Source organism: Trypanosoma melophagium (assembly GCF_022059095.1).
Source record: "Trypanosoma melophagium isolate St. Kilda chromosome Unknown ctg30segment0, whole genome shotgun sequence".
In the NCBI taxonomy this organism is placed as follows: Eukaryota; Euglenozoa; class Kinetoplastea; order Trypanosomatida; family Trypanosomatidae; genus Trypanosoma; species Trypanosoma melophagium.
In genome coordinates this window covers 93,086-120,772 of record NW_027125163.1, presented here as the reverse complement: position 1 = coordinate 120,772, position 27,687 = coordinate 93,086, and the positions used below count along the sequence as shown (strand labels likewise).

The window sequence follows — 27,687 nt, the reverse complement described above, 5'->3', positions numbered from 1 at the left end:
TTAGAAGGAAAAGTGGGGAGAACACCCTCTCTTTATGGACAAGTAACTTGACTGCCTCCCTTTTATATTTGTTGGTGTTGGTAACTCATTTTGATTTTTTTTTTTTTTTTCTACCTGTTTATCCCTTTCTACGGGAGCTGACATAAGGGTAATAAGGGAAAAAATGGAGATTATTTTTGACATGCTTTGGTCTTTGACTATGATAATTGTTTCTACTTTTTTTTAGTGAGACCAATTGATGTGCCTAGTTATTTGATAATGTCTCCATTCTTTTTTGTGTTTTTTTAGTATTTTTATTTGTTCTTTGCCTATTTATTTTGCATCTAGCGAACTCTATTTTCTCTATTATTCTTTTCATCCTATACATCTGAATGATTAGAGCTGATGATAAAGGGGAGAGAAAATGGGAACAGGGTGGCAACGGTGACAGTAAGAATTATGTAGCGGTGTTTATGCTTAACCCTACGCACATATTACAGAAAAAAAAGTCGGTATAAAAGAAAATGATGATTGATTTATTTGTTCTTATTGCTTTTCTGAGAATCCCAATAAAAGTGGAGTAAAACGAGATTTTCTTTAAAAGTAGAGCATAAAACGCTGCAGAAGTGTACTTATTTATTTCTTGTATTTCTGTGTTGAGCCATTTCTTTTAATTTTTCTTCGTTGTATTTCTTCGAATGAGCACACTCAGAAGACAAGGTTTAAGTGACCCAATAGAACACTCATATGACATGTTTGTTCCATTTTTTTTTTCTCCCTCTCTTGAGTTTTGTGTTTGTGTTTCTCTCTGTCTTTGGGTGTCAGAGTTCATCTTTTTTTTCCCTTTTTTTTCTGTGATTCTCTCTGTGTTGATTGCCAACGCAATGTGATGTTGACAGAAGTAGGAATGGCATACTGTTTTTATGTGGGTGCCTGTCGTCCTATCTTCTTAAAATATTAGCAATAGTTACTGTGCTCACTTTACTCTATTTCTTTTTTTTTTCGTTGTTTCTTTCTACTATGTTCTGCTTTTCCTCGCTCAATTTCTTTAAGGGCTCTAATATATGTTTGGGAAAATTATTTGACAAACTGGTAGTCATTGTATTTATTTTTTTTCTCTGCTGCACTAGTTGGTATGATCGCACGAATGATTCATGACTTGTAATTAGAAGTGGCATTTATTGTGAGACCTTTTTTATTTATTTATTTGTTCCTTACCGTCATAGTTCTTTTTTTTTCCTTCTACATTTGTCTCCGATGTGCACATGCATTTGGTTGTTTTTTTTTGTTTTCTTGATTTTGATTTTTTTTTGTTTTTTTTTTTTTTTCGTTTCTTGATATATTTTGGCTTGCTTATTTCCAGAATCATGTGTCTTACACAGATACTTTGTCTAAACAATGATTTCTCGTTTTCTTTTTAGCTTTCTTATATCTATCAATAAACAAAAAAAAACATTTGGTTACTATTAATTAAGGGACGAAGGGGTTTAAAAAAATATATAAACAGACAGGTGGAAAAGGTGGCTGGCGGCAGTTCCAGAAAAATTGTGCAAGTATTATTGTAATAAGTACAATTCAATCTCACATCTGCTTTCATGAGTGAGGATTTATTATTCGATGGCGAGTATGGTTTTTCCAATATTAATCAGAATGACATCTCCATGTCCGGCGATATAACAACTTCTGTTTGTGGAACATATCACCTTTTTCAATGTAATGAGAGTGTTGCAGTTTATTCAGATACTATGTATATCGGCTCCATGATGCTAAGTGCAAGAATAGATTCATGGCAGGGAAACAAGACAAACTATTCTTATACGAGAACAAGCTTCGGAGAGAAAAGTAAGAGCACTCAGATACGCACTTACAGTTTTGGTAATAATTGTGGAGTAATACGCAGACGGGTTGATGATAATGGTGATGGAAATATATACCATTCGGATAATACTCTTTGTGACCCTGGTAATTTAACTATATCTGATGTCACTGGCTATAACTCAGTATATGAATCAGATGCCCAACTGAATAGAGTATTAAAAAAGAAAGGAACTTATCCTTTTATATTTTCATTTAAACTTTCGGAAAGGAAATCACCTTCTTGCATATGTGATAGACCAAGAAAAGACTCTGAATCTAATATCGCTCCTATCAGAACCAGAGTAAGTTTTGCAGAGGTGGATCAGGGATACTTACTGCCGCCAGAAACAGACTTATCAAAGGCACCTATACTGAATAATACAGAACGATATTCATTGACAGAAACCTTTTCTGGGAGAAGAAATGAGGTTCCAATGCGGAAATCTACTTTTCTAGCCTCAATAAATCCACCACCGCTATCATCATCATCATCCCTTTCAGAGATTTCTAGTTCAATGAAAAATATTCAATGTCGTACTCTAGTGGTGGTTGAAAAGAATTCGAAGGCTACAACGAGCCACATGTTAAAGTATAAGGGCGATATAGTTTCTTTGGGGGGACACAATTCCAGAGTAAATGAGGTTGTGGTTATGGAGTCAAAAGAAAAAAAGATATTTCACTCAAAGGTATTATCGAGTATGATCAACGATCTTGTTAATGGCAATAACGCATCAATTTTGTTTTCATGGGATGAAAAGGCAATACCTCAAGTGGATATGATATTCCTCAATACGTTGAAAGATATTGTGGGACGACTAAATTGTGAGGTGGAACGTAAAGAAAGGTCATTTATCATGAAATTGGTTTTATATACCATTAATGATGGTATATTAAAAGATATGCTCCCCAGAGAGAGAAAGCGGACCTTTGGTAAACCAATACGATTGAATGATTTTCTTGATCTGGGTCTACCGGTCCTCAGACCTATTACAGTTAATATCAGTACAAATGATGACTGTGAGTGGTGTGTAGGGAAACTCCGAAATAATGCGAGTTCTTTGGATATTCTCATTTTCGGGAGTTTAACCATTAACCACAGGAGAAAAGGTGTGGATGTGATGCTTGCCTCCTCTCTTGAAATAATTTTTTCAAAGGATGGGATAAAACCATTTGAAGAAGAGTTTGAGAAGAGAACGGGTATGCATACTCTTTTTGAGTCTAATATTAAGAAATCAACTACCTTTCTTCATGTTTTGTGCCTTGCTGAGGCAAACGGATCATCTGAAAACTCATTACGGCACGTCATGAAATTCGCACAAACAAGAAAAATATGTAAATCTCCTAAAGAAGGGTGTCTTGCCATTAATTACACGAATATGAATGGAGTAAATGAAGAGGCAAAAGGAGATGAAATAGAAAAGGAGGACAGGAAGAGGAATACCAAAACATGTTTTCCATTGTTGAATATGCGTGATAATGGTGTTACTGGAAGAAATGGTTATTTGGAGTTTAAGGAAAGTACTGTGGATCTACCAACTGCTCCCAAACGGGTAAGTAAAAATATGCAAACAGATAAAACAAACCTGGTGGCACAGAAAAATACGTATGGTTTATCTGAAGAAAATGGACTCAATTTTAAAAATTTTATTTTACAGGAGGAGAGCAATAATAGAAAGCAGAATCAAGACAAACTTGAAGTGGTTTTACTTTTTAAAAATATGGGTGGCCATAGTATTATATGCGCAAATGATGATTTAATACCTTATCAAAATGATATTGAAGACGCAGAATTTCTTGAAATATCTGCTGTAACACCAACAGGAATTCCATGTGATCGTGTAAGAGAATTATGCAATGAGTTTATGCTTGAGAACAATGTAGCCCTCCTTGCACTTCATACAAATTTTGTTGCCAAGTCGCCAATGGAATCACCAGCGTGGTCTGTCATTCGACAAGCAGTACGGGGAGTTATTGGTTTACGTAACGCTGAGCTTCACCTATCGATTACCCTTATTTCACAAGGAATGGTAATGGATCTCGTGAAAAACGATGCTAAAATGAAAGAATTGTCTGTTTTACTCTTACCTTCCTTTGGTCCAGTAATAAATGGAGTGAGTCCACTCGTGGTAAGCAGCGAAAAGGCATTCTGTGATATGGTAGATATGGCGAAGAGAAATGAAATGGGTAATATGGATAGAGAAGGTGTTGTGATTGTCTCTTTAGGGCTTCGCGTGGCTCATGAGAATGGTGTCTCCCTATCCTCCTTTATCGCATCTATTGCAGGAGAACAGACGAAACTTCAAGACGATAATCTCGAAAACAATTGGGAGCACTCCAGTAAAGTTTTCTTTCAGTATGTACTGCGTAGTCAAGCGCGGAGTCTACTGATGCTTAATCTACACAGTAGCGGTGGTACCAGTGAAGTGAAGGGGGGTGTACAAGAGATGAAATTTCTCCTCTATCCTACTTCTGCAAGAAGAGAAAATATCAAAAATATAACGGACGGGTTAAGTAAAAATAATTGGAAAGATGATTCCACTTGCAACCTTTCTACAAGCCAAGGGTTGGGGAGAGAAACGAGAGTACAAGTAGACACAATTGTAAAGAAGTGCATAGAACTTTCTTTGAGGCGTACCTCAGTTCCCTTAGATGGACTGGTGAAACAGCAGTTCCAACCAACTAATTCTGCCAATGTAGGGATGAGAATGAATAAGAGTATGATAAGATTATCTAAGAGGAATACACCAGATGCCAATAATGATAGTAATACTACTACTACTACCACTACTACTACCACTACTACTACTACTACTACCACTACTACTAATAATAATACCAATAATAATAATAGTAGCAAAGTTGAACGAGAGGAGGTATCGCTCCGTCGTACTGAGGCCCCACCGATTGTAGACGCATTGAAATCATTGCGTGCCCGATTCCTCACACATCATCATATTGCCATTATCAGTACAACTCCCCCGTCCTTATCATACGCGGAGGATGTAATGTGGCATGGGGCCCAGCAAATCATCGCGAATGTCTTTTACAACGTTTCACCTGGCGAAAGCGTGATGGTGGATATTCTCTGCGCCGTTCTTTGTGGCGACACACTATTGGCCGATCTTCTTCCTTCCTCTTATAATAATAATAACAATAATAATAATAATAATAATAATAATAATAATAATACTTCTACAAAAAGGAGTACGGGAGTGAATAATTGTGTCCCACTCTCGCTTTCTTCTTCACCGCTTGTGCCGCCAACACCGGCGTCGGCGCGTGTCGTGCGGGTGTCGAACGCCTTCCGTGTGTGGGAGGTTTGCACAGCCGCATTACAGCGGGCAGAAGCATACCGTGTTGATATTAACACACGTGGGGCAATGCTTGTATTATTTGCAACACAACGCCGACGTTTGGTGGAAGGAGATGTGGTGGTGGCGCGTGCATCTCTTGTGCACACCACGGGAGATATGTTGGATACAGATGATGAGGAACCAACTGCAACATCGCAGCTTCTCTCTGGTATCACACGCTGTCCATACACAACATTTTGCTTGTTGAAAGGTGGCGGTGGTGTGGCAGTGCGGAACAAGGTACAGGTTCTCGTTTATCACCCGTTGCGCATGCAAGTTGCAACTGTTAAGGGATTAATTCAAACATATGAGGAGATCAGTGAAAAAGTGAAACAAAGGGAACACTTGGGAGAACAAGAGGCAGAGTGTATGAAACTGTGTAAAACTATTCTACAGGACCATCAGAATATGTTAAATGACTTTAAAAAGGCCCCTATTCCATCCTATAAACATATCCCTGAACCCTTGTTATGTCTTTTGCTTGATGAAATTGCTCCACAGGAAGATACAGGTATGTTCCAGAGTGTTTGCAATTCCACAGAAGGAGGTTTTCGCAGAAAGAGCAAGACTGTTTCAACTTTGGTTATGCTCACAGATCATTCCGATCGAATAGTTGTGGCAGCAGAAAACGATGAAGAAGAAGTTACTGTTATGGACAATAGTGGAAATGGTAATATATATCCTGTAAATGAGGCTTTTCACCAATATAGCCCCACTTCAAGTGTTAATTCCAAGTTATTAGATGAAGTTATTCGAAGTTTCTTTGCCGGATTAAACACAGCCGTACTTACCCTTTCTTCTGTACCTTTTAAAGACGAAGTTCGTTTGTTAGGGTTTATAGTAAAACGTATTTTGGCGTTACTTGACGTTGATAGTGAACTATTTCTCTCAGTGGTCGCTTTAAAGAATAATGAGGCTCGTGATCTTCTTGTTCCACGCAACAAATATCAAGATTATGACCTTGTCGTTTCACCTATCTTTGGGGTGTTGGTGAAGGGAGCTAAACTCACCCCTCTAGAAAATATGGGAACATTAGAAAAAGCCCTAACAAATTCCATGGAAGTAGGAGAAGGGTCCATGATTGCGGTACAACTAGTCCTAAAACAGATAAAAATGGATAAGGGAAGAGATGTTGTTTTAAGTTCGCTTCTCTTTACAATGGCGAGAGATGACCCTTCAATCTATTTGGAAGCTTCAAATATTAAAAACCAGACTGAACGAACTCTTTTGCGTCATGTATTTGATGGACCATGTTTTACAATATGTGTGGCATGTATTTCCTCCGAAGACGACGGTACCGTACATAAATTAATGAACGGCCTTGCTGAGATTGGTGCCATCCCATGTGGCAAACCACGTTATGGCAGTGTACAAGGATTCGTGAATTTCGCCAGTGAGTCACTAAAGACTTTTGAAAAAGAAACACAGAAAGAAAGGTCACCAAAGAAAGAATTAAGTGTACAAGTGATGGGGAAACTTCGAAGGATGTTAAGTGATGCCATGTTGTTACTCGAACGACCAAGGGGTGTTATACCTCCGACGTACACCTCAAGCAGATGTCACAAGTCGTTTTGAATAAAGGCGAGGGAATGAAAGGAAAAGCATCTGCAGTAAATAATTACTGCTATTTATCTATTATTTTTGTTAGCTCAATCACTCCTCCGCCTGCTTCTTACTTTTCTTTTTCTCTTTTAGGGTAACAAGGGGACGAATCGTGTGTTTCGACGAGACACAATTACCAAAAACCAATTGATTCGAGGGAGATGTACGTATACATCCATATGTATATGTAATGTCTTTCCTATTACATGTTACTATTAACAAGATTTAGTATACGCATATGAAACTTCTCTGTCATACGTGCGCGGACGTGTCTAGGAGAGTTTCCAAGCTATAAAAAGAAAACAACAGAAAATCATTTTCACGTTAATATCGCCGAAATATAAAACAGAATGGTTTATGGGAATATTCTGTATTGATTGCCCCACCTACTCTTTTTTTTTCTTATTTGTTTGTTTTTTTTCTCCCTATTTCTTCGTCAAATCGCTGTGTATTTGTGCTGTAAGATGATCCCTAGGCATATCCTCCTCCTCCTTTTCCTCCCCCTTTTCTATTTTTTTCCTTATTGGTATCTCTCTTTTTTTTTTGTTGTTGATCATCGTTTTTCCGTAGTTTATGTGAATGTTCTCATTAGAGAACAGTATCAATTTCTTATTTTCTTCATTTTACTTTTTTCCCTGTGTAGAGTACTGCAGTTAGTTGTGTTATTTGGCAGAGTGTGTCCGTCTTCGCGAACGCGAACTCACGCTTGATCATGTTTTTTTTTTCTTTTTTTTCCCTCTATCTATTATTTTTACATATGCATGCATTCACACCATGTACACGTGACTTGTACCTACTGTTTCCAAGACCTGCTTCCCTACTGTCTTTCTGCATGCATGGACTTGCTTCTTTCTATTTTTGTACGTGTATCATGTACAACAGATAAAATGAAAACGGACAGAATATGAAATAAGGGAAAAGAGAACTAAAGAGCTGGAATATAGGAGAAAAAGGAAACATATCTTGTAAATCATCATGTGTACTTATTGTGTGTTTTCTATCCACTCAATGCTTTTTTCGTTCGTTTTCTTTTTTTTTGTACTTATAATCTTTGATTAGCTCATGATTTTTTTCTTATTTCATCCACTACACTCTTTTTTTTCATCCGCCACACTCTTTTTTTTTTTCGGTAGTGGGGTAATAATTAAGTATTTTTAGTGAGAAATGGCACGGTCGGTAACAAAAAAAGAAAAGAAGGCAAAACAATCTCTGGATGGGTTCTATTTAGTTATCCTGATAGATCTTTTAGTTTTTCTTTCTGTCATGCTATGGTGTCTGTCTTTTTCTTTATTTTGAACTCTCTGTTGATGGTTATGGTGATTTTTGGTTCATTCCCTCTTCGAAGTAATTGTGGGTCATATCCAAATTTGTTTTACTTCTCTTCCTTTTATTTCTGTTGTAAACATGGAAAGAACAGCTGCAAAAGAAAGAGCAAATCGAATTACACTTCTTTCACCCTCCCACAACTAAGTGAAGGGTTTCGTAGTTCAGTATTCCAGGTTGTGATAGATAGGAATAGGCAAGAAAAGGAAGGAATTTATATCATTACCTATTACCATATTTGTGTTTGTACGTATTATACCTGTAATATATACAGATATATTCTTATTTATTAATAGTATATTAAGCAAATCACAAAGGATTTTTTAAGGCATTTTCCCCTATGTACCAACCACTAGGGCCAGTTTATCACCCACAGAACTTTGGCATGTATGGCCCTCCTCAGGATGAGTTTGGGTATCAGTTTGCCCCGGATGAGATGCCCCTGTATAACCCGCCGGGATATGATATGTACGCACAGGGTCCACCCCTGTCATCAAGAGGGTCGCGCGGACCAGGAATGTCGCTGCAGCGCAAGAAATCCATGTGTGGCCCTATGAGCGAGGAGGACCGTGAGGCAATTGTCTCTCGCTGCGCCCGCAATCCCTCGCGTGCGGGGGAGACGTCCTCTGGCAGATTATCACGGCGTGGAAGTGTGTATGATAAAGGCTCCCGCTGCGGCAGTCTCTCACGTGGGTTGAGCTGCCGCGATATTGTGCAGGAGGTGCATCAGTCAAACAAGGAGGAAAGGGAGGAGCTGAAGGCGTACTACGGCAATATGGCCGGCCGGGAGGAGAAGTTTGAATACCGCGGCGCCCGGGCGATTGGCTCATATCGCGATGTGGACGGAAAAGACGTGGCGCAACCCCGCCGTGTGCAACGCCGCGGGAAAACGGGATACGGCGGCGTGACATCGCACCGCGAGGCGGTCATGCGGTCCGGTGGGCGGTGGGGAAGTATGGAACTCTCGCGGAGACCCCGTTCAATGCCGGAGCCAGAACCGGAAGAGATGGAAGTGTGGATACCACCGGAGCCAGTTATTATGCCAGAACCCGTGCAAGTTATGAGTCAGATCGACATGAGCATCTATGATGATGGGGACGTTTTTAAGGATCACGGTATCTAGGGTCATAAAGGGACACAAGTTACAAGTATATATATATATATATATATATATATATATATATGTGTGTGTGTGTGTGTGTGTAAGCGTGAGTTTAGTAAGGGAAATGGAGGGCGGAATTGGGTTTTCGCTCCCCTCCTCTGTCATAAGGTCTTTCTTTACTTGTTGGTATAAGTGATTCCTGTAGAAGTTTTTGTCACTTCATAATACCGCCGCCAGTACCCACAACTAAAAAAAAAAAATAGAGAGATGGGGGTACTTCAATAGGGAGAATACCTGGGGCTGGAAAGGAAGAGGGGAACCGGTGCAGACATGTGTGCATAATGGAAATGTATGTGTGCCCGAATAAAACAGAAGGAGAAGCTGTACTGCTAATATCACTCTTTTATTTCCATTTTTTTATTGTTTATTTTTGTTTCAGATTTACTTTTTTTTCCTCATTGTTAGCACTATTTTTGTATCTATTTTTATCTTTTTTCGCTTGACCACCTTACTTCTTTGTTGAACCCAGTGATTATTTGTGTTGTGAGTTTGTTTTACTTTCTGCTGTGGTTATTCTAAAACCCAGCGTGTCTCTCTTCTGCTTGTTGGTCCTTCTTATCAATTAAGAAGTGGAGAAGGTAAATAAACTGGGAGAGAGATAGAGAGGAATCGGGATACGTTTGCTGTTCTTGTTTTTCTTTTTTTTTTGTTTCTTTTTCCCTTTATCTCTGGATTACTCTTCCTTATTCGTTAAAGGGCTTGGGACACAGCTACTGGGAAATAGGGAAAAAAGGTGAACCCGGGACATTAAGAAAAAGTTGGCAAACGCACGAACTGAACATTCATTGCTCGAGGAAAATCTCAAGTTAACAATCCCGCATTTTTTTTTCTCTCTCTGTCTCTCTCTCTGTCTCTGTCTGTCTGTCTGTCTGTCTACGCTTATTCCTCTGTTCTTTTTTTTTTGTTGTTCTCGTTCAAGTACTTTCTTATTTCTTTTTTCGAATTCTATGTGCATTGAACTCATTAAATATAAAGAACCACTTGACTACTTCACTTCTAAAGAGTTTGTGCTATCGGGGGCAACCCCACGTTTCCCTCTCATTGCTCCTTTTTCTTTTCCCTTTACTCCTTTTTTTCCTCCTGCTACTACTACTACTGTTACTAATATTACACTGTTTACATCTTTCTTTATTTTCCTATCTTCCTCTTATTCTTTTCAACTACGTCAGATCTAATATACTTGGCAACTCAGATAGCCATAAGGATCAACCATATACACGTTAGTGCGCATAGTTGACTTATACGGGACGCTTATTTTCTTTTTTTTTGGGTCGTTATTATCACACAATGAAGTTTTGGTCGAAGAGAAACGGAAAGAAGAATGAGGTTGGGAAAAATATCCCCAACAAGAGTGGAGTAAAACCCATGGTGTCATGTGAGGAACATGACTACAGAGAAAAATCGAGTGATGCAGTGCTTTTGGATAATGAAAAATATGAGATTGTATCAAAATACGATGGAAGTGAAAAGTATGAGAACGAAGAAAAGAACAATAAGGTCAATAAAAGGAGTACAAATGCACAAAAGACGGACGTAATGAATTCACCAGGTACGACTCTAGAAGGTAAAATGGATAAAGGTGCTAGGAACACCACCTGGTGGACGGATACATCTGTTAGGCCTAATGATGACCAGTCAAGCTACTTGTATTTGCGTAACGAAATGCGTGGTCCAGGTGGAGAGGTTCGAGGTTCAGAGAACAGCTATAACAACTACAAGGGTACATTACTGGACACAACTGATGACAGTAATACTAGAGCATTAAGTTGCCCATTTGATACCTCTATGGCACTTCAAACATATTCTGATGCGGTCCGGAAGATATTTCTCAGTCGCAGCTTAGAAGATCATCGCTATAACTGGGGTCAATATCCATCTCCTAATAACATCCACAATGGAGTACATTGTTGGGGTATGGAGTCAACTCAGGAAAGTATTAACACTCCAAAAGATCAGATCGAACCAAAAACAGAGAATGGCACGGAAAGTATTTACAATTGCTCAACTAAGGATATCGTACAGGAGCAGAATTATGTTAAAACGGAGGAATCTTCTGGACATATGTCCCCATGTGAATTTGTTTTTGAATCTTTTCTTGATATTGGCGCTCCCCTTGAGATGAAAAGTTCTACAGTCTCTGACGCACGCAGCATCGCCGAGTTTGATATAACTTCTTTTGCTGGAGCAGTGGATTGCGAAGAATTTAGTTGTGTATCCGATTGGATGGATAGTTGGCCTCCTTCGGCGGTTAAAGGGAATTCCACTAGCTCATCACTTGAAGCCCAAAGGCTCATTGAATTTGCTGAGACAATTCAATGTCAGCGAAAGGAAGGAATCCAGGGAATCCCTTCACTAGGCGCTGCAGTAAAGCCTGACTCAACGACTGAAGAAAAGAACAAACCCAAACCAGAAGTGAAAAGTGGGACCGATGGAAAGTCCAGAGAACTTGAGGTTCCAAAGAAAGAAACAGAAACCGCCACTGAAGACATGATTCAGCTTGACAACCGAATACATTCATTGGTAGCAGTAAGTGACAAGGCTGACTCCAAGGTCACTCTAAAGGAGAGTGAAAAGAAAGTATCGGTTAAGGGCTCCGATGGAAAAAATGTCGACTACGAGGCGGATGAAGTGCTACGTTTGAGCAAGGTTACGACTGAAAATTCCACGCTTCTAAAAGAACTTCTCCAGCAGGTGGAAGCAAGTCATAACGTTGCTGTTTTCTTGGCTAGCGCCAAGACTGATCAGACTGCATGCTTGGGTGTTGCACAGAACTTCCTGAAATCTGTCATGGCAAGCCTTGCGAAGGCCGAAGAGAAAAATGGGCTCAAGTACGAGGCTCATATGACTGCCGTCGCGATGCCATCACATGACTCTGCCAGAGATCTGTTCGCCGGTGCATTTGCACGGCCCAAACCTCTTCGCTTTGGATCGAATCCCCTGTATGGTGTGTGTCTGATGAATCTCGAGGAAAAGCCAGTGAAGGGCGAAATGGATGCTGAGAAACTCCTGCAGGATGCAATGAAGAGGTCAACAGACACCAAGGAAACAGTTTTGGTACACATGGTTCTTAAACAGATCAAGAAGTCAACCGGAGACAAGGTTGATGTGTGCCTCTCGGCTATCCTTATGGTATTTGTTCGGGAAAATGGTGACTACCTTGCTGCTCTTTCAAACAAGGATGAAAAGGTTGTGCCTGTACCTCTCTTCAGGGATGTGATAGGAGGTGGCAGCCGTTCACTTGTTGTCACTGCTATCTCTGGAAGTGATGCTGCAACAGAGGCCAAGATTCTCGGAAATGCTGAAAAACTGCGGAGTGTGCAGAACACCGCTCCACGCAGCGGCAACGTTGCCCGGTTTATGAGGTATGCGAGTGAAGAGGTTGAGCGTTTGGAGTCCAAAGAGAAAATAAGTTCACGTGAAAAATCTATCCTAAATACGTTGCGCAGTATGCTTCTTGATCTTGAGGGGATAGACTCTGATATCAAAAAGAAGCCTCTTGCATACCCAGTACGATCCATACGTAATCCTGATAATCAGGAAAACAGAGTCGTGGATAAGGGTGTTGTTGGGATGGAGGACGTCTCTGAAGATCCTTTGGTTTCATTGGAGAAAAAATATCTTAATCGTGTTGTCCTAGTAGAGAATAGTGGGGTTGAAGTTACTAGTGCTACTCTCACTCTACGTAGTGGCAAACTTCACAAGGTGGAAGAGTGTATCTACTGCAAGGACGCTGTAAATGATGATGTTCATTCTTCTGTTTTGAGTCGTCTTGAAGAGATATTTGCTGGCGGAAATAATGTGGCTATCCTTGGTGCGAATATATCACCTGGTGCGACACCACAGAAACAACTGTTGTGGAAGTCGATGAAAGATATTCTTAGTTCGGTTCTGGATGATTCACTTCCTGTTAAAAATAATACGGTAACACTGCGTATGTGCGTTGTTAAGGGTAATACTGTCCTAAGAGATCTGCTTGGTCAGGGAAGTGAAATGCCGTTGTCACCACTTGTTTCCCCTATATTTGGCCCTGTTGTAGATGGTATTGTGGCGAAAAAACTCAAGAATTCTACCGAAGCCAATCATATTATTAACAAGGCACTGAGAAGAGCATCAAAATGGGTAGAAGAAGGTGCAGTTATTCTGGCTACAGCAGTCCTCAAGCAGATTCTGAACAAGGATGTACGACTCGCATCTCTTTTCGTAGCGGGTGCACAAAACTTGGATGCGTTTTACGATAAAACCGAAAATAACTCCAATCAACCCCTTACTATTTTTGACGCTTCATTTAATAGTTCATGCATAACTACTGCAGTACTGACGTATGATTATGCTACTTCTCAGGAAGGGATCGTAGAAGCTTCACTCAACCGTATTGAGAGCCTTGCAGTAGTGAAAAAGCCTTTGTTGATTCCAGGGAGTGTGAGAACCTTCACTAACTATGCAAAGTCTGCGCTATCAAGTCGATATAATGTGGGTGGTAATGCTCTTAAGCATTTGGAGTTAGCTTTAGCTGATCACGAACGAATGTTAATAGATCCCCTGGAGGAAGATCCTGTAGCTTACCCTCCGGAGCAGTTAAAATATGGAAAGATGAAGGTTACTACTGTGGCGATTTTCAGAAAAAAGAGGGAGTCCCTTTCAAATGGTGATATTCTTGGTTCCCTCGCTTCAGTTTCTGAAACATCTTCTGTTAAAGTAGAAGATATATCCCATAATGTTGATGAATTCTTGACATTCTCAAAAGATGTAACAACAATTCGTTCTGAACAGCTTCAGATTGCTGAATCAGTATTTGCAAGGGGTGGTAATGCAGCTGTGCTTTTAGCAGGCATGCAAGGTTCCACTGTTTCATCTCTAATCATAAGACATGTTACACACAACGTTTTAGTAGACACGTCGTCAGTAAATAATTTGCGTATGTCAATAGTAGCTCTAAAGAGTGATGGGACTGCAAAAGACTTTTTACAGGAAGGTAGTACTTATGAAGGATACACAGTAAATATTTTTCCTCTTGTTGGTCCGCTTCTAAATGGTGCCAAATTAGTTGTACCACCATCTGATGCAGTAATCCTTGAGAAACAAGTGCGTAATGTCTACCTGGAATGTCTAGCGGAAAAGGCTTTATTGGTTGTCATTCTCCTTAAGTACTCCTCCCACGAGAGTGAGAAATTTAGATCTCTAAGATCTTCATTCTTGTTTGCATTAGCAGGGGACGACTTGGAGCCCTATAGCATGGCTCTCGCCCGAAAACCACACGGTTTAGACATGTTTCAATACGCTCTTGGTGGCCCATGTCGAACGGTTGCGATTTTCGGCTTAACAAAAATTGATGGTGAAGTTGCATCGGAGTTTATGAATCTTCTTTGTAGACTCCGTTCAGTTGTGAATCCTGTGATAGCGGAGGATGGTATCAGAAGTTACGAGTAGACACCACACATAGTAAGTTATTAATAGAACTTTGACAATGCTTACAGAATAAGAAAAAGAGAGTGTTAGGAAGGAATCAAAATATGTGGTGGGGACGAAGAGAAAAAAGAAAAGAAGGCGTAATGTATGGCAGTCGTCCATTTTCTTTTCTTGTTTCTTTCAGTGGATGGGATGGGATTAATACTTATTCCTCTCTTCTTTTTCTTTTTTTTTTCCGTTCCGCTCATTTCCTTTTATTATTATTATTACCTTCTTCAGGTGACCTTTCTGATATTTCTCTTCGCGGCCGCCTTCATGTCAATTAATTCACTCACCATCCCTGGTGGAGATACTGCTTTCTGTGCCGCGGCAGTGTGTATAGGAAACAGGAAACAAAAAGAGAAAGTGTGAACTCTCTGTACCAGTTGGTTCTTCTTTCTTTTTAGGTATTTGTGTTTCGAAGGTGCATTTTCCTGGTCCTTTCTTTAGATATTGGCGGATTACTTAAATGTTTTTTTTTTTTTTTGTTGGCAGCGGGTGTTTTTCTAAAAACAAGCAGGGATCTTGTGAAAAGAGTGTGCACCTGTAAGTGGGTTGTTACAGTCAAGGCCCGTGGGAAGTTTTGATATTTTTTTCAATTTCTTTGTTTTAGTGAAATTTTGGGGAGAAGTCGCTGGTTGAGCAATTGGAGGGGATTTAAGTTTTGTTTTTTTTTTTTTCTTTGCCGTTCCCCCCACCTCCAATTCTTCCTATTAATGCGGAGGGGATCGAAGAGGAAGGGTGCCTAAAAAGCCGAAACCTTGCAGGTCCTGCCGGATTATCCTTTCTGCAGAATTTTTTTAACTGACTTTGTTATATTTCTTTCTACTTCATAGTTCCTCGGGTCGGTATGGGTAATTAATTTCTTCTGGCGTGGATTCGGCTCCCAGTTATTTCATTCTATTTTATAGTGCAAGACTTGACCAAAGTAGGAAGCATGTTCTCTGTAGGACTGCACATGCGATATGAAGCAGTTTGTTAGAGATACGTATAAATGGTTTAAAGTGGCTATTATCCCCTTCACCAAGGTTGTGGTTCTTCCTTTTTATTCGGGGGTTTCCCTTTCTTTTCTACCTAATTATTATTATTATTATTATTATTATTATTATTATTATTATTATTATTATTTATTTCATATACTCGTGAGCAAATTTGAAGAGCTTCAGGGGTGTAGACGTGTAGAGACGTCCATTGGTCCCCCAACGAAAAATGTATACTGAAACTACAAGAGAGAAGCAAGAACGAAAAAAAAAAGAACTGGTAGTCTGAGAAGATATGCCATTCTGCTGGGAATGGTTTTCTCGTTGCTGTTTTTGCATATTTCTGTATTTCTCCTTTATGAACTTTGTTGCAACTCAATTTTTTTTAGAGTTACTGACAAAGGTTTTCTTATTTTTTCAGACATACCCATGTACACAGAGGATATGGGGTAAAGTCATAATAAAAATAATTTTTTGTATTTTGCTGTGTTATATCCTTCTTCCATTTTTTCCTCTTCCTCTATCACTTTTTTCGCTTATCGTCATCCTGTTATTTAAAGTAGCTCTACTGGTACTATTCCTTCAAAAAGGAAAAGCACAAGAAATGCGACCATCTGAGTCTCAACGCCCAGAAGGCGTGGGAACACAGCAGCCCCCAACAGGATCAATTCTTCAACGCCAGAGTTCTATTCTGAAAAAGCAACAAGGAGCGAATGGCACCACTGCATCAACTGGTGGTCCAGCTACTCAGAAGGATTCTGTACCTCCCTCCACTTCCGTCGGGACCAACGGTGCAGCAGGTCACCCAAGCACTCTCCGAACATCAGCTGGTAATCTAAATAACGCTCCTATCCCTGCAAGGCCTCCAAATGAAGCAGCTCCACCGCCGGCCGCCTATCCAAATCCTGGTGCTGGTACGGGTAATAAAATGGTTGGGATGCAAAACAGGCCAACAGGGGACAACACGGGATTGGGCCGACAAGGGTCATTTAAACAAGGAAGTTCTTTCCGAGGTGCGGACTCTTTTGGAAGTGCATTTGGTATGCCGAGTATGAAGAGAGATAGTTTCTATGGTGAAGGATCAAGGCTTGGAAGTATGGGACCTGGGATGGGTGGGAGTATGTATGGTGCACCTGGAATGGGTGGAAGCATGTATGGTGCACCTGGGATGGGTGGAAGCATGTATGGTGGAGGATCAAGGCTTGGAAGTATGGGACCTGGGATGGGTGGAAGCATGTATGGTGGAGGATCAAGGCTTGGAAGTATGGGACCTGGAATGGGTGGGAGTATGTATGGTGCACCTGGAATGGGTGGAAGCATGTATGGTGCACCTGGAATGGGTGGAAGCATGTATGGTGCACCTGGGATGGGTGGAAGCATGTATGGTGCACCTGGAATGGGTGGAAGCATGTATGGTGCACCTGGAATGGGTGGAAGCATGTATGGTGGTCAGGGTATCACCGCGCAGTGGGGAAGTTTGGCTAATATAAGCAGAAATTCTGCATATGGGAGTATGTCTCGCATGTCCAGCCAGAGAAATTTGAATCTTGTATGTCCCACTATAGCTGATATTAATGACCATGTTCCACTAAAGCGAAGTGCCAAACGAGGTGGTAAAGTTACCACAGTTGAGAGGAAAGACGCCGATGGTAAACCAATATCAACTGGCACAGCAGTTTCCTCTCTTATGGTTCGAAAAACGAGCTTCCTGAAAAATGAAGGTCCGAAGACAAATACAGGAGATCAAGGAACTACAAAGGCAACAACAGGTGACCGAGGAATTGAGAAGGCAAAAGTTCCCTCAAATTACAATGTTCATTCATTAATTGTGGTTGAAAAAGGAACTGATTCATCAAAGAAGGTGGTTGTTTCGGTCAAAGATCCTAAGACTGTTGTATTTAAGAGGGATGATGGAAAAGAGGAGTCATTTGAAAATGATGAATGCCTTGTGCGTGATAAGAAGTCAAGCAATGTGAGTTCAGTACTTCTTCTTGACCTTCAAGCAAATTGGTTCGCTGGACATACCTCAGGACTTCTTATTGGTGCAGGGAAAGGATGCGGAAAGGCATCTGTGGACTTCGCAAAAATGTTTCTCATGCAATGTGTAGAAAAACTGGAGAAAGAGAAAAAAGAAAGGTCCGTTGCTTTTGATATCACTGTTACAATGGGTATGGTAGAAGCCTCCGACCGTATTCGTGACCTCCTTAACCCTGATAGTAAAAGCTACGAAAAGATGCAACTTGGTTCAAGTCCAGTATTTGGTCCTTGTTTGTGTGGTATGAAAACAAAGACTGTAACTTCCACAGGAGAGTGCGGAAAAGTCTTTGATGAAGCTGTAAAGCGCGGTGAAAATGAAGAACAACTGATTGTCGGTTTCTTTGTGCTTAAACAGATAAAGAAGAGTAGTACAGAGAAAGATATTTACCTATCCTCACTTTGTCTGGGTATATCCAGGGAGGAGATTTCGCATTTAACTGGTCTAAGAGAAAAGAGCAAGTCAGAGCCATCTGTCCTGTTTCGCTACGCGATTGGTGGTGCTAGTGTGACGGTAAGCGCAATGCTTCTGTCAGAACAAGACCCTGAGGCACGCGGTTGTCTCGAGTTGGAACGTAAAATGCGAGAGGTAAAGAACACCCCACCACGCAGTGGTAACCTCAGACGATCTCTGGAGATAATGAACAAGGAGATAAGCCGACAGAAGGATAAGTTGGAAAAGGCGAGCGAGACAGAGAAAAAGTCAATTGATCGTATTGTGTCTCGAATGAGTACTATGGTGGCAGACAGTGAGGAAATGATTTCAAAACCGGAAAATACAGCTCCGAAGGGGTACCCCATGGCATAGCAAAGGGGAGCAAAGGAACTCCTGGCTTTAAAGAGGAAAAAAAAAAGAAAATTTTGAAAAGATAAAACAGCAGAAGTAAATGGGGATTTTTTTTTGTTTGGTGGTGATATGGTCCTCTCTTTCTATGTTATTGTCATTGTTATTGTCATTGTTATTATTATTATTATTATTATTATTATTATTATTATCATTATTTATTTTCGGTGGGACGCTGTTGTTTCTCTCATTAATTTTCTTGGCAGGTTGCCCCTATCTATGCAAGCTCACTTAGTGGGGGACAATACGAGAGGAAATATGTGGTGTAGCCCACTTCTGTATTCTATTAGTTTATTTGTAGGAATTTCTCATTTTGGTTGATTCTATTTTCTTTTTTTTTACTGTTCTCGGTTTCTATGTTCCCATATTTCCAAATGTGAATGGGAATTTTACGGCTTTGTCAATTGTGGAAAACGGATATATTGAGTGTGACGTAATTGTTTGAGGCTGAAAGATGGAAGAAATGAAGAATAAAGATGGAAAAAATACGCCTATTATATATATATATATTATTCAACCACCTTCAGGGCAGAATAATATGGTAAAAATAGCAGTGATGAGAGGAACCAGTGGCGTTTTTTTTTCTTTTTTTTTTTTTTTTGGGGGAAGCAAAGAATAGACTGAGAGCATTTGGAAATGTGAATGGAAGACGGCTGGGATTTCGCAAACATTCAGACGTAGAGAATTACATGCTTCTTTCCTTCCTTCTTCCCTTATAACTGCTCCTATCAGACTCACCGTTAATCCTACTTTTTATTATTATCGTCCACTTGTTTTTAATGAGATGTGAAGAAAAATGCTCTGTGCGTAGTGAATGGGAAGAGAAAATGGGTTTGCAGATCGTCTCGTGAAAGAGAAATGTGAAATGGACTAAAAGTAGCCCTTTAGTACCAAATTCTCCTTTTTTCGCAACCTGAGTAGCTTATTTTTTCTGCACTGGCAAAAAAATATATATATATATATTTTTTATGACAAAATAAAGGTTCTGAAAGAAGGAAAGGGATAATCACCTTATCATGTGCAAGGGTATATGTTCCTCTCCATTGTTTTTTTTTCTTTGTTTGTTTGTTTCTTCTACCTTTTCTCGTCACTTCTTTTTTACTTCTTTTTTTTTTTAAGGGGATTTCATTATAACCCTTTTGTCGACATTGAATGGTTTCACTTTCAGGCTCTAGTTGTGTCGTTTTTCTTTAGGAGTCTGTTGATACGGTATTATTTTTAAGCTATGGTGTTCTTATTACTTGATTTTTTTTTACTCATTCTACACAGTACTGGTCTGGATTACATCTCTTGTTTTTTTTTTCCGTTTCTTGCTAATGGTAAAGTATAGCTAATTTACCCAAGAGGGAGTGTCCGTACAAGTTTTACGTCCTAAAGGAAGATGAGCACCAGACCAACTGCACGCTCATCTGGTGTATCTAAACCCGCATCTGTTTCCACAAGTGGTCGTGCTGGGTCCTTGTCAACAGCTCCACGTTCCAGTGTGGGTGCTCCTGCCCCACGTACTGGTATGAATGGAGCAGCTCCACGTTCCAGTGTGGGTGCTCCTGCCCCACGTACTGGTATGAATGGAGCAGCTCCACGTTCCAGTGTGGGTGCTCCTGCCCCACGTACTGGTATGAATGGAGCAGCTCCACGTTCCAGTGTGGGTGGAGCTGCTCCACCACCCGCTATGGGAGGTCCCCAGTCAGACAGTTTTTACGGAGGAATGGGACCACGTACTGGATCAATGCGAGGAAGCGGATATGGAGGAATGGGAGGTCCCCAGTCAGACAGTTTTTACGGAGGAATGGGACCACGTACTGGATCAATGCGAGGAAGCGGATATGGAGGAATGGGAGGTCCCCAGCCAGACAGTTTTTACGGAGGAATGGGACCACGTACTGGATCAATGCGAGGAAGCGGATATGGAGGAATGGGAGGTCCCCAGCCAGACAGTTTTTACGGAGGAATGGGACCACGTACTGGATCAATGCGAGGAAGCGGATATGGAGGAATGGGAGGTCCCCAGCCAGACAGTTTTTACGGAGGAATGGGACCACGTACTGGATCAATGCGAGGCAGTTCATACAGAGGAAGCGGTTACGGGATGCAAGGTATGGGAATGGGCGGCCCAATGGGAAGTGGGTATGGAGGGTTTGGTTCAATGCGAGGATTCAGTAATCGAGGTTCTATGTACGGTATGGGAGCGCCTATGGGCATGGGAAGTATGTACGGTATGGGAGCGCCTATGGGCATGGGAAGTATGTACGGTATGGGAGCGCCTATGGGCATGGGAAGTATGTACGGTATGGGAGGTCCTATGGGTATGGGTATGGGAAGCATGTACGGTATGGGAGGTTCCATGTATGGTATGGGAGGTTCCATGTACAGCAGTATTGTGGATGGCGCAATGCGTCGTGACGGCTTTCTTGCTCGCAACAATCTTGTTCAAGCAAAGGTTGCTCCTTTGAAGGGTAAATTGGATAAGGATAATCCTTCTGATGCTGACAAGGGTAAGAAACCTGGAACAACTTCCTCCAGCACCAGTGGCACAAAGGATACGAAGAGCTCTACTACTGGTACTACTACTAATGGTAGTAATGGTGCAACAAGAACTACTGGTACTACTACTACTACTACTAATACTAGCAGTACTGGTACTACTACCACGAGTTCATCCTCTAAAGAAGTTAAAAGTGGAAAAGAGGAAGAAAAGGCCACTCCAAAGGTAATGACTTCGAGTTCTCTACAGTCGACCAGCAAGCCTTCAACAAATGTAAAAAGCTCTACTACTGAAGAAGCCAAGAAACCAAAGGATCTTGCGGAGACAAAGGATAAAAAGACTGAATCTAGTTCGAAAGAAAAAGCAAAACCTCCAACAGATACTAACATCCACAGTCTTGTGGTTATCACTAAAGAGGCTTCAAGTTCTTCCTCAAGTGCCCTCACAGTGAAGGACGCCACCACTGTAACTGCAGAAAAGGTGGATTTCACGCTTGACGAAGTTTTGACTCACACAAACACTTCCAAGTACTCAGAGGCTGTTATGCTTGAAGATCTACGCCGTCATTGGCTGGCCGGTCACAACAGTACACTACTTCTCGGAGCTTCAAAGGGTCAGAAGGATAGCGCCCTTGAATTGGCAGAGGCCTTCCTCTCGAATGCTTTGAATAGAGTGGAGAAGGACGGCACAAAATTTGATGTCTGTATAAGTATGGCGGCATTTAAGAACAGTGATGAGGCGATGGACCTCCTCAAGTCAGGAGCCTCATACGAGAAGGTGAAGTTGGGGTCTTCTCCAGTCTTCGGACCGGCTATTGCCGATATGACCACTATGACAGTCACCAAGCCAAGCGAGTGTGTGTCCACATTTAAGGATGGAATAAAGAAACTAGAATCATCAAAACTCGCCATCGCCTTCTTTGTACTCAAACAAGTAAAGAAAGCCGCTTCTGGTGAAGAAACCGTATATTTGTCCTCCCTCGGGATTGTATTTGCCGGTGAACACGTTTCGCACTTTACCGCTCTGAAGGAAAAGAGTAAGTCAGAGCCATGTACCCTACTTCGCTATGCGATTGGCGGTGCTAGTGTGACGGTTTGCATGCTCGCTGTATCAGCTGACGGAAAAGAGAAGGAAAGTGTAAAATCAGCACTCGAGGTGGCTAAGGCAATGCGAGAGGTGAAAAACAGCCCACCACGCAGCGGTAATGTTAAACATTTCGTGGACTACACAGAACAGGAACTCCCAAAACACAAGGAGAACGCAGAGAAAAACAAGGATAACAAGGCAAAGTACGAGTCCATGACTAATGTTACAAACCGTATGGAGAAAATGTTGAAGGACGCTAAGTCGCTATTGTCTAAGCCGATGGGGACAAAACCGCCGATATATGTCTGAGGTGCTCCTACAAGGCAGAAAAAAGAGTAGGAAGAAAAAAAAAAATATATATATATATAATGCGACATGTCTTTGACATTCATGTTCAATGGAGGGAATGTGTGTATTTCGGTTGTTTTTTTTTATGTTTTTGTTTCTGTAAAAAGAGTAATGTTTCAGTGTCTCCAACTTATTTTATGTGGAGAAAAAAATATTATATTCCTCTGGGATAAAATAAGGAACTCTGCAAAGGGAAATAAAAGGCCCCTTGCTTCTATATCTTCTATAATAACATGTCAATGTTCTCACATACGAATGGTACAGTTTAATGTATTTTCTAAAGGTAAATGAGATGGACTCATATGTCACCTTCCAGGACATTTCTCCGTCAGTATGGAGGACATCCCTTTGCCTAATCGTATTTTGTGAAAAGTCTTCAATAAATAAAATAAAAGGAAAAAAAAAGAAAGAGAAAAAGAGTGCTGAAAAAAAAAAAAGAATATATAGAATATAAACCTTTTCCTTCTATCGGCTATGGTTATTTCTTTTTGTTTGTTAAAATGAGTCTGTGTGTGCGTTTGTTTATTTCTATGTATTTTCTTGTCTCACTCTACTTATTCCTATCCCATCCATCGTATGTGCCTACGATTCTGTATTCCCTCATTTTAATGAACCTTTAAGACTTTGAGTATTCATGTTGATTTCCTCAGATTCTCTTCTTGCCGATGGAATCTAAAAATGGAAAAAAACATTTATATGTTTTTGTGTTGTTGTTTTTTGACTTTTTGTTTGTCCTTCCCTTTTCCACTACTGTTTTTCTTTGGGTACTTCCAGGGGAAAGGATGAAATGGAAGGATCTCTATATTTGTGGTATTTGAATTCATTCAAATCTACATCCCAAAAACATGTGTGTTTCCGATAATTAGCAGAGACTCTCGTGTTTATCTTTATTCCTGTTTGTTTCTCGGTCTGTTTTTTTTTTCACATTTTATTTTCTTGGGCACCCAGAATTAGCAAAAATAATCGTGACGAAGATCAACAAAAGAAAAAAAAAGGCAATGATACTGTGCTTTGGTGAACCTTAGAAAAGCAGCTAGTAATGACTATGAGGTGATATTAAGGGGGGGAGGGAGGTTCAGAATGAGGGGTGATATTCGTTTTTTTCTTTTACTTTTTTTTTATTTTATTTCTTCTTTTTTGTTCATTTTTCTATGTTATTTGTTCTCATAGTGGTAATAAAAAAAGGGAAAATCAAGGAAAAAGGCAAAAACACGTATTTTTGTTGTTACTGTTGCTGTTCTCGACAGCCTGTCATTTTTCGAGTGTCTTTTAATCACCGGGCTTTTAGTAGAACATATTGCCCCAGGAGGACAACAACGTGATGTATTGTTTACTTCATTTTTTTTTTCTCTTTTATCACCCCATCCATCCCTCCTCTCTACGAATAGTAGTAATTTCTTCCTTTTCCTTTTGTTTTGTTCTCCTCCTCCTTCTCTGCGTGTGTGTGTGTCTGATATGAACAATATTGCTGCTGTTACAATTGTGACGTGGCAGGGATGGTAAGACGGGAAATATTAATGAGAGGAAGAAAGAATTGGGAAACTATAAGCGATAAGAGATGAGAGGGGAGAAAAGAAAGACTTGAGAACAGGAATGGACCCCTAATATATGTTTATGGTGGGCAGAGGGGTACTTTGTCGGACTCCTGTAGATCTATTTCTTTTTTTCGTTTTCTTGTTTCGTCTTCTCGAAACCAATCTAGAGAACGCAAAGCGTCTTTATCTGTCTATTTCTTTATCTATCTATCTATCTATCTATCTGTCAGCTTTTGCCTATCCTTGTCCCTCTCTGTCTCTGACGTTAATGTGTATTTCTTTTTTATTTTTTCCTTTTTCTTCTCTGTTAGTGTTTTGTTATCTTTACACTGGGTGTGTGGTATTCTGCTATTTTTCCGTTAAAGAGTGAAGACCTAGTGTATTGTTATGAGGTTTAGTTGAAATAAAGGAAGAAGGGGGAGCAGAGGATTTTTCCATTTATACCACAATAACTTTGTTAAGGTAAACCACTAGGTATGTTGGAGGAGCACATCTCTCTGTATCCGGTATCGTAATACCGAACTGGGGAAATATGGTTAAAGCGAACACTGTCGCCTGTTCCTGATGAAAGGGGTACAATTGTATTGATATATGGATTTTGCAGAATGGAACTTATATGGGGAGGGGTTGGGTTGGAAAGTGTAGTGACGTGTTTGATTCTCTTTTCTTCCCATACCCCTCTGTCCCATGTATTGGATATTATTATTATTATTATTATTATTATTATTATTATTATTATTATTATTAATGTTCTGTCTTTGTGTATAACCATTTCTCTCTCTTCATCTCTCCACTTTTGACAACTTGTACGAAAATCTCACAAACTTGATAATTAAAAATGAAAAGAGAAAGGGTGAAGAAAATATTAGAGAGAAAACCAATTCACGAATCACTCTAGGAATTACACCAATGTTGTGTACACAACAAAGTGGAAAGAACGATACTGTTGCAGGAAACGGGAAGCAATCCACATCCATAGCAAACCAAAGCTTACCATCACTTCAGCATCAGTATAACCCTGTAGAACAAACTACAAATGGGAAAACAAATGTAGTGAGTGAAAAGAACGAGAAGCCTTCTTCACCACAAAGACGCGGTTCTTCGATGTTGACGACAGATGCGTTTTTATCGCCACTTGATGTTTGCTTAAACGTTGCTCGTGAAAGTATGTTGACTTTCCACCGGTTTTCAAGTTTAGACGACAGTAGCTTTTATGAATGTGGCTATTTTAACTATTATGGTGATGATTATGATAATAATAAAGGGACGGATATCCATACTAAACCCGTCAAGAAAGAAGCCTCCGATAAATCTATTTCGTTATCTCGACGAGCATCTTCATCAGTTGCCGCGTTTTACTTTTCACACTCAATATACGAGTATGATTTTGCGCTACAGACCGAAGCTACACCGCAGAAGTGTAAGGAGGATGACGTGAATTTACAAACCCCATTAGAAAAAACTACATCCAGCGTGAATGTTAGTGCAATATACGAAAGTTGTGGTATATCCTCTATGTGTTTCGCAGAACCCGTGCAAGACCACCCAGCACAAGCTCCTACTCTAATGAAGTCCAGTAACGTGGAAGAACAGCGGGTCGGTGGAGAAAAAACAAAGCTTCCTAAGTTATCGTCTTCTGAACGTCAATTGAAGAAGTCACGTGATACTTCAATCTTAATGACAAACTCAAAGAGTAATGTATCTCAGAAAGAACCACTTCCTGTACTTAAATCATCAACTCTAGTTGTCCCAAAACCTCCGGTCAAGGTGTCTCGAAAGGCGGCTTCCTCTAAAGTAAAACCAACTCCACCCGCTGCGCCTGAGACAAAAGAAAAAGATAATTTTAAAGTACAACGGATGCGTCGCTATGGCATATGTCTTGAAACATCCTCTAGCAGTGAGGACAATAAGCACAACAACTTTCGTCTCAGAAAGGTTGCTCTTCTTACATCGCATGGGGATGGAGGAAAAAAAGTGAAAGAACGAGAAAAGGAAGGGAAAGAAAAAATGGTATTGCTGGGAGGTAATGTGGAGTCAATGGTGATGCCTGGCGCGGCCCCCGGTACTGTGACAGTTACCCACCGAGGCGAACTCCATAATGGTTGTCTACTCGAACTTAAGGCAGATTACAATCTTGATGACGTCATCACAACTCCCACCGCTACCTGTTCTGCCGATTTTGTATCGCTGCTGCAACATGCCCATTGTGGTGTTCCTTCATTTATGCCCGTTTCTTACGCCACGGGATGTCATGCCGCGGCCACGCGATTGTGCCGCAATATTATTAAGTATTTAGTGCGAATGTTTCGAGAAGGGGCGCAAGTGGACGATACAAGATGTAACGTCTGGATCTCACTATGTGGAGTGACGAGTCCTCGTTCGGCCGTAGATCTCCTACGTAGTACAGCCCATCATGAACATGAAATTACGTTAAACATTGGTTTTATGGCTTTTTGTGGTCCTTTTTTTATGAATCTGAAATGGATGGAAGTAACATCGGAGGAAAAATTTTGCGATATAGAGAATATCATCTTGCGGCGACAATGCAAGCATACGAATGATTTGATTATAGGAACACTTGTTGCGAGAGAGTACGTCTTGGCAAACCGAGGAGATGGAAAGGGATGGACAGAAACGTTATTACTTCCTAGCTTTACTTTTGCCTTAACAAACGATCATTTACTTTTTACTACTATTGCCAGATCAAAACCATCGCCTTTGGGATTTTTTTTTGTGAATGCCTTTGATGGAGGGGGTGCAACCGTGCATGTATCATGTGTTGCAGATAATAGCACAGTTTCTGGTCGATATTTTGAGAATGCTATGAGACTTCCACAACCTGTAAACAGCAATCTACGTGTTTTTGATGTCAGTCGACAGTATCTAAGGGCGTATGGATATTTAAAAGAAAAACAGTTATCCCGTAAAAATTCGGATAAAGGTAATGTTGCCATTTGTTCATTTATGCAGGCGTATAAGAGTTCCAAGACTATGTTAATGAACCCGAGTATGTTTCCAATGGAGTGTATGCGAGATGCCTTCTCGGGGGAGGTTGAGGGTGTTAAAAGGAGAGGCTCAACGTTCCAGAGTGTGAGCTTGCCTGGTGAAACGAGTAGCCGTAATAGTGCTCCAGGAGCAACGGTGCGTTCTATTCGGGATACTGTCTCACGGCATTTACTTTTTAGGGATGAAAGAATCCTTTACGGCCAGCCAGGGTAGGGTGAGTCAAAAAAGCGGAAAGAAAATTAAATTAGTTATTTGTCATATATATATATATATGATTTGAGGAATAAGAATTGATGATGACGACGATAATAAAAAAAACTGATAAGTAGTCACATTAAAAAAGAAATATTATAGATTCTTTTTCTTATTGTGTGGAGTGGAAGACTGGTGGTGACCACGTGGTTTTGTGGATGAGCTCTGTACAGCATAATTATGTTTATACAAACTCACTTCGTGAGAATGTTTGTGGTCTAACCCCTTCTTGACTGAATGTTGCGTAGAAATGATATTAACTATCAATAATATCATTTCGAGTTGGATAAAAAGACGTTTATTATTTTTTATTTACTTCACATTGCCGGGTGGTGCTTCTGCCCCAATACCCTGGTGATAAGGTTAAAAAACTGAGTATGTGCTTATGTTTATATT

General features: G+C 40.4%; 6 protein-coding genes across 6 annotated transcripts; all 6 read left to right on the top strand.

The window, feature by feature from the left end:
- Positions 1-1,574: 1,574 nt before the first annotated feature.
- Positions 1,575-6,764, top strand: LSM04_006143 (uncharacterized protein; the record flags this gene model as incomplete). Its single annotated transcript, XM_067333644.1, has 1 exon — positions 1,575-6,764. One exon carries the CDS (start codon positions 1,575-1,577, stop codon positions 6,762-6,764), a length of 5,190 nt encoding a protein of 1,729 aa, XP_067189497.1.
- Positions 6,765-8,454: 1,690 nt separating this feature from the next.
- LSM04_002621 (uncharacterized protein) lies at positions 8,455-9,237 on the top strand (the record flags this gene model as incomplete). Its single annotated transcript, XM_067333643.1, has 1 exon — positions 8,455-9,237. The coding sequence occupies one exon, from the start codon at positions 8,455-8,457 to the stop codon at positions 9,235-9,237; it is 783 nt and encodes a 260-aa protein (XP_067189418.1).
- A 1,326-nt stretch (positions 9,238-10,563) lies between these two features.
- On the top strand, positions 10,564-14,703 carry LSM04_002858 (uncharacterized protein; the record flags this gene model as incomplete). The annotated part of the gene is made up of 1 exon (XM_067333642.1): positions 10,564-14,703. One exon carries the CDS (start codon positions 10,564-10,566, stop codon positions 14,701-14,703), a length of 4,140 nt encoding a protein of 1,379 aa, XP_067189429.1.
- Positions 14,704-16,305: 1,602 nt separating this feature from the next.
- LSM04_005115 (uncharacterized protein) lies at positions 16,306-18,543 on the top strand (the record flags this gene model as incomplete). The annotated part of the gene is made up of 1 exon (XM_067333641.1): positions 16,306-18,543. One exon carries the CDS (start codon positions 16,306-16,308, stop codon positions 18,541-18,543), a length of 2,238 nt encoding a protein of 745 aa, XP_067189480.1.
- A 1,417-nt stretch (positions 18,544-19,960) lies between these two features.
- LSM04_006961 (uncharacterized protein) lies at positions 19,961-22,459 on the top strand (the record flags this gene model as incomplete). The annotated part of the gene is made up of 1 exon (XM_067333640.1): positions 19,961-22,459. One exon carries the CDS (start codon positions 19,961-19,963, stop codon positions 22,457-22,459), a length of 2,499 nt encoding a protein of 832 aa, XP_067189508.1.
- Positions 22,460-24,942: 2,483 nt separating this feature from the next.
- Positions 24,943-27,252, top strand: LSM04_009459 (uncharacterized protein; the record flags this gene model as incomplete). The annotated part of the gene is made up of 1 exon (XM_067333639.1): positions 24,943-27,252. One exon carries the CDS (start codon positions 24,943-24,945, stop codon positions 27,250-27,252), a length of 2,310 nt encoding a protein of 769 aa, XP_067189548.1.
- Positions 27,253-27,687: the final 435 nt, after the last annotated feature.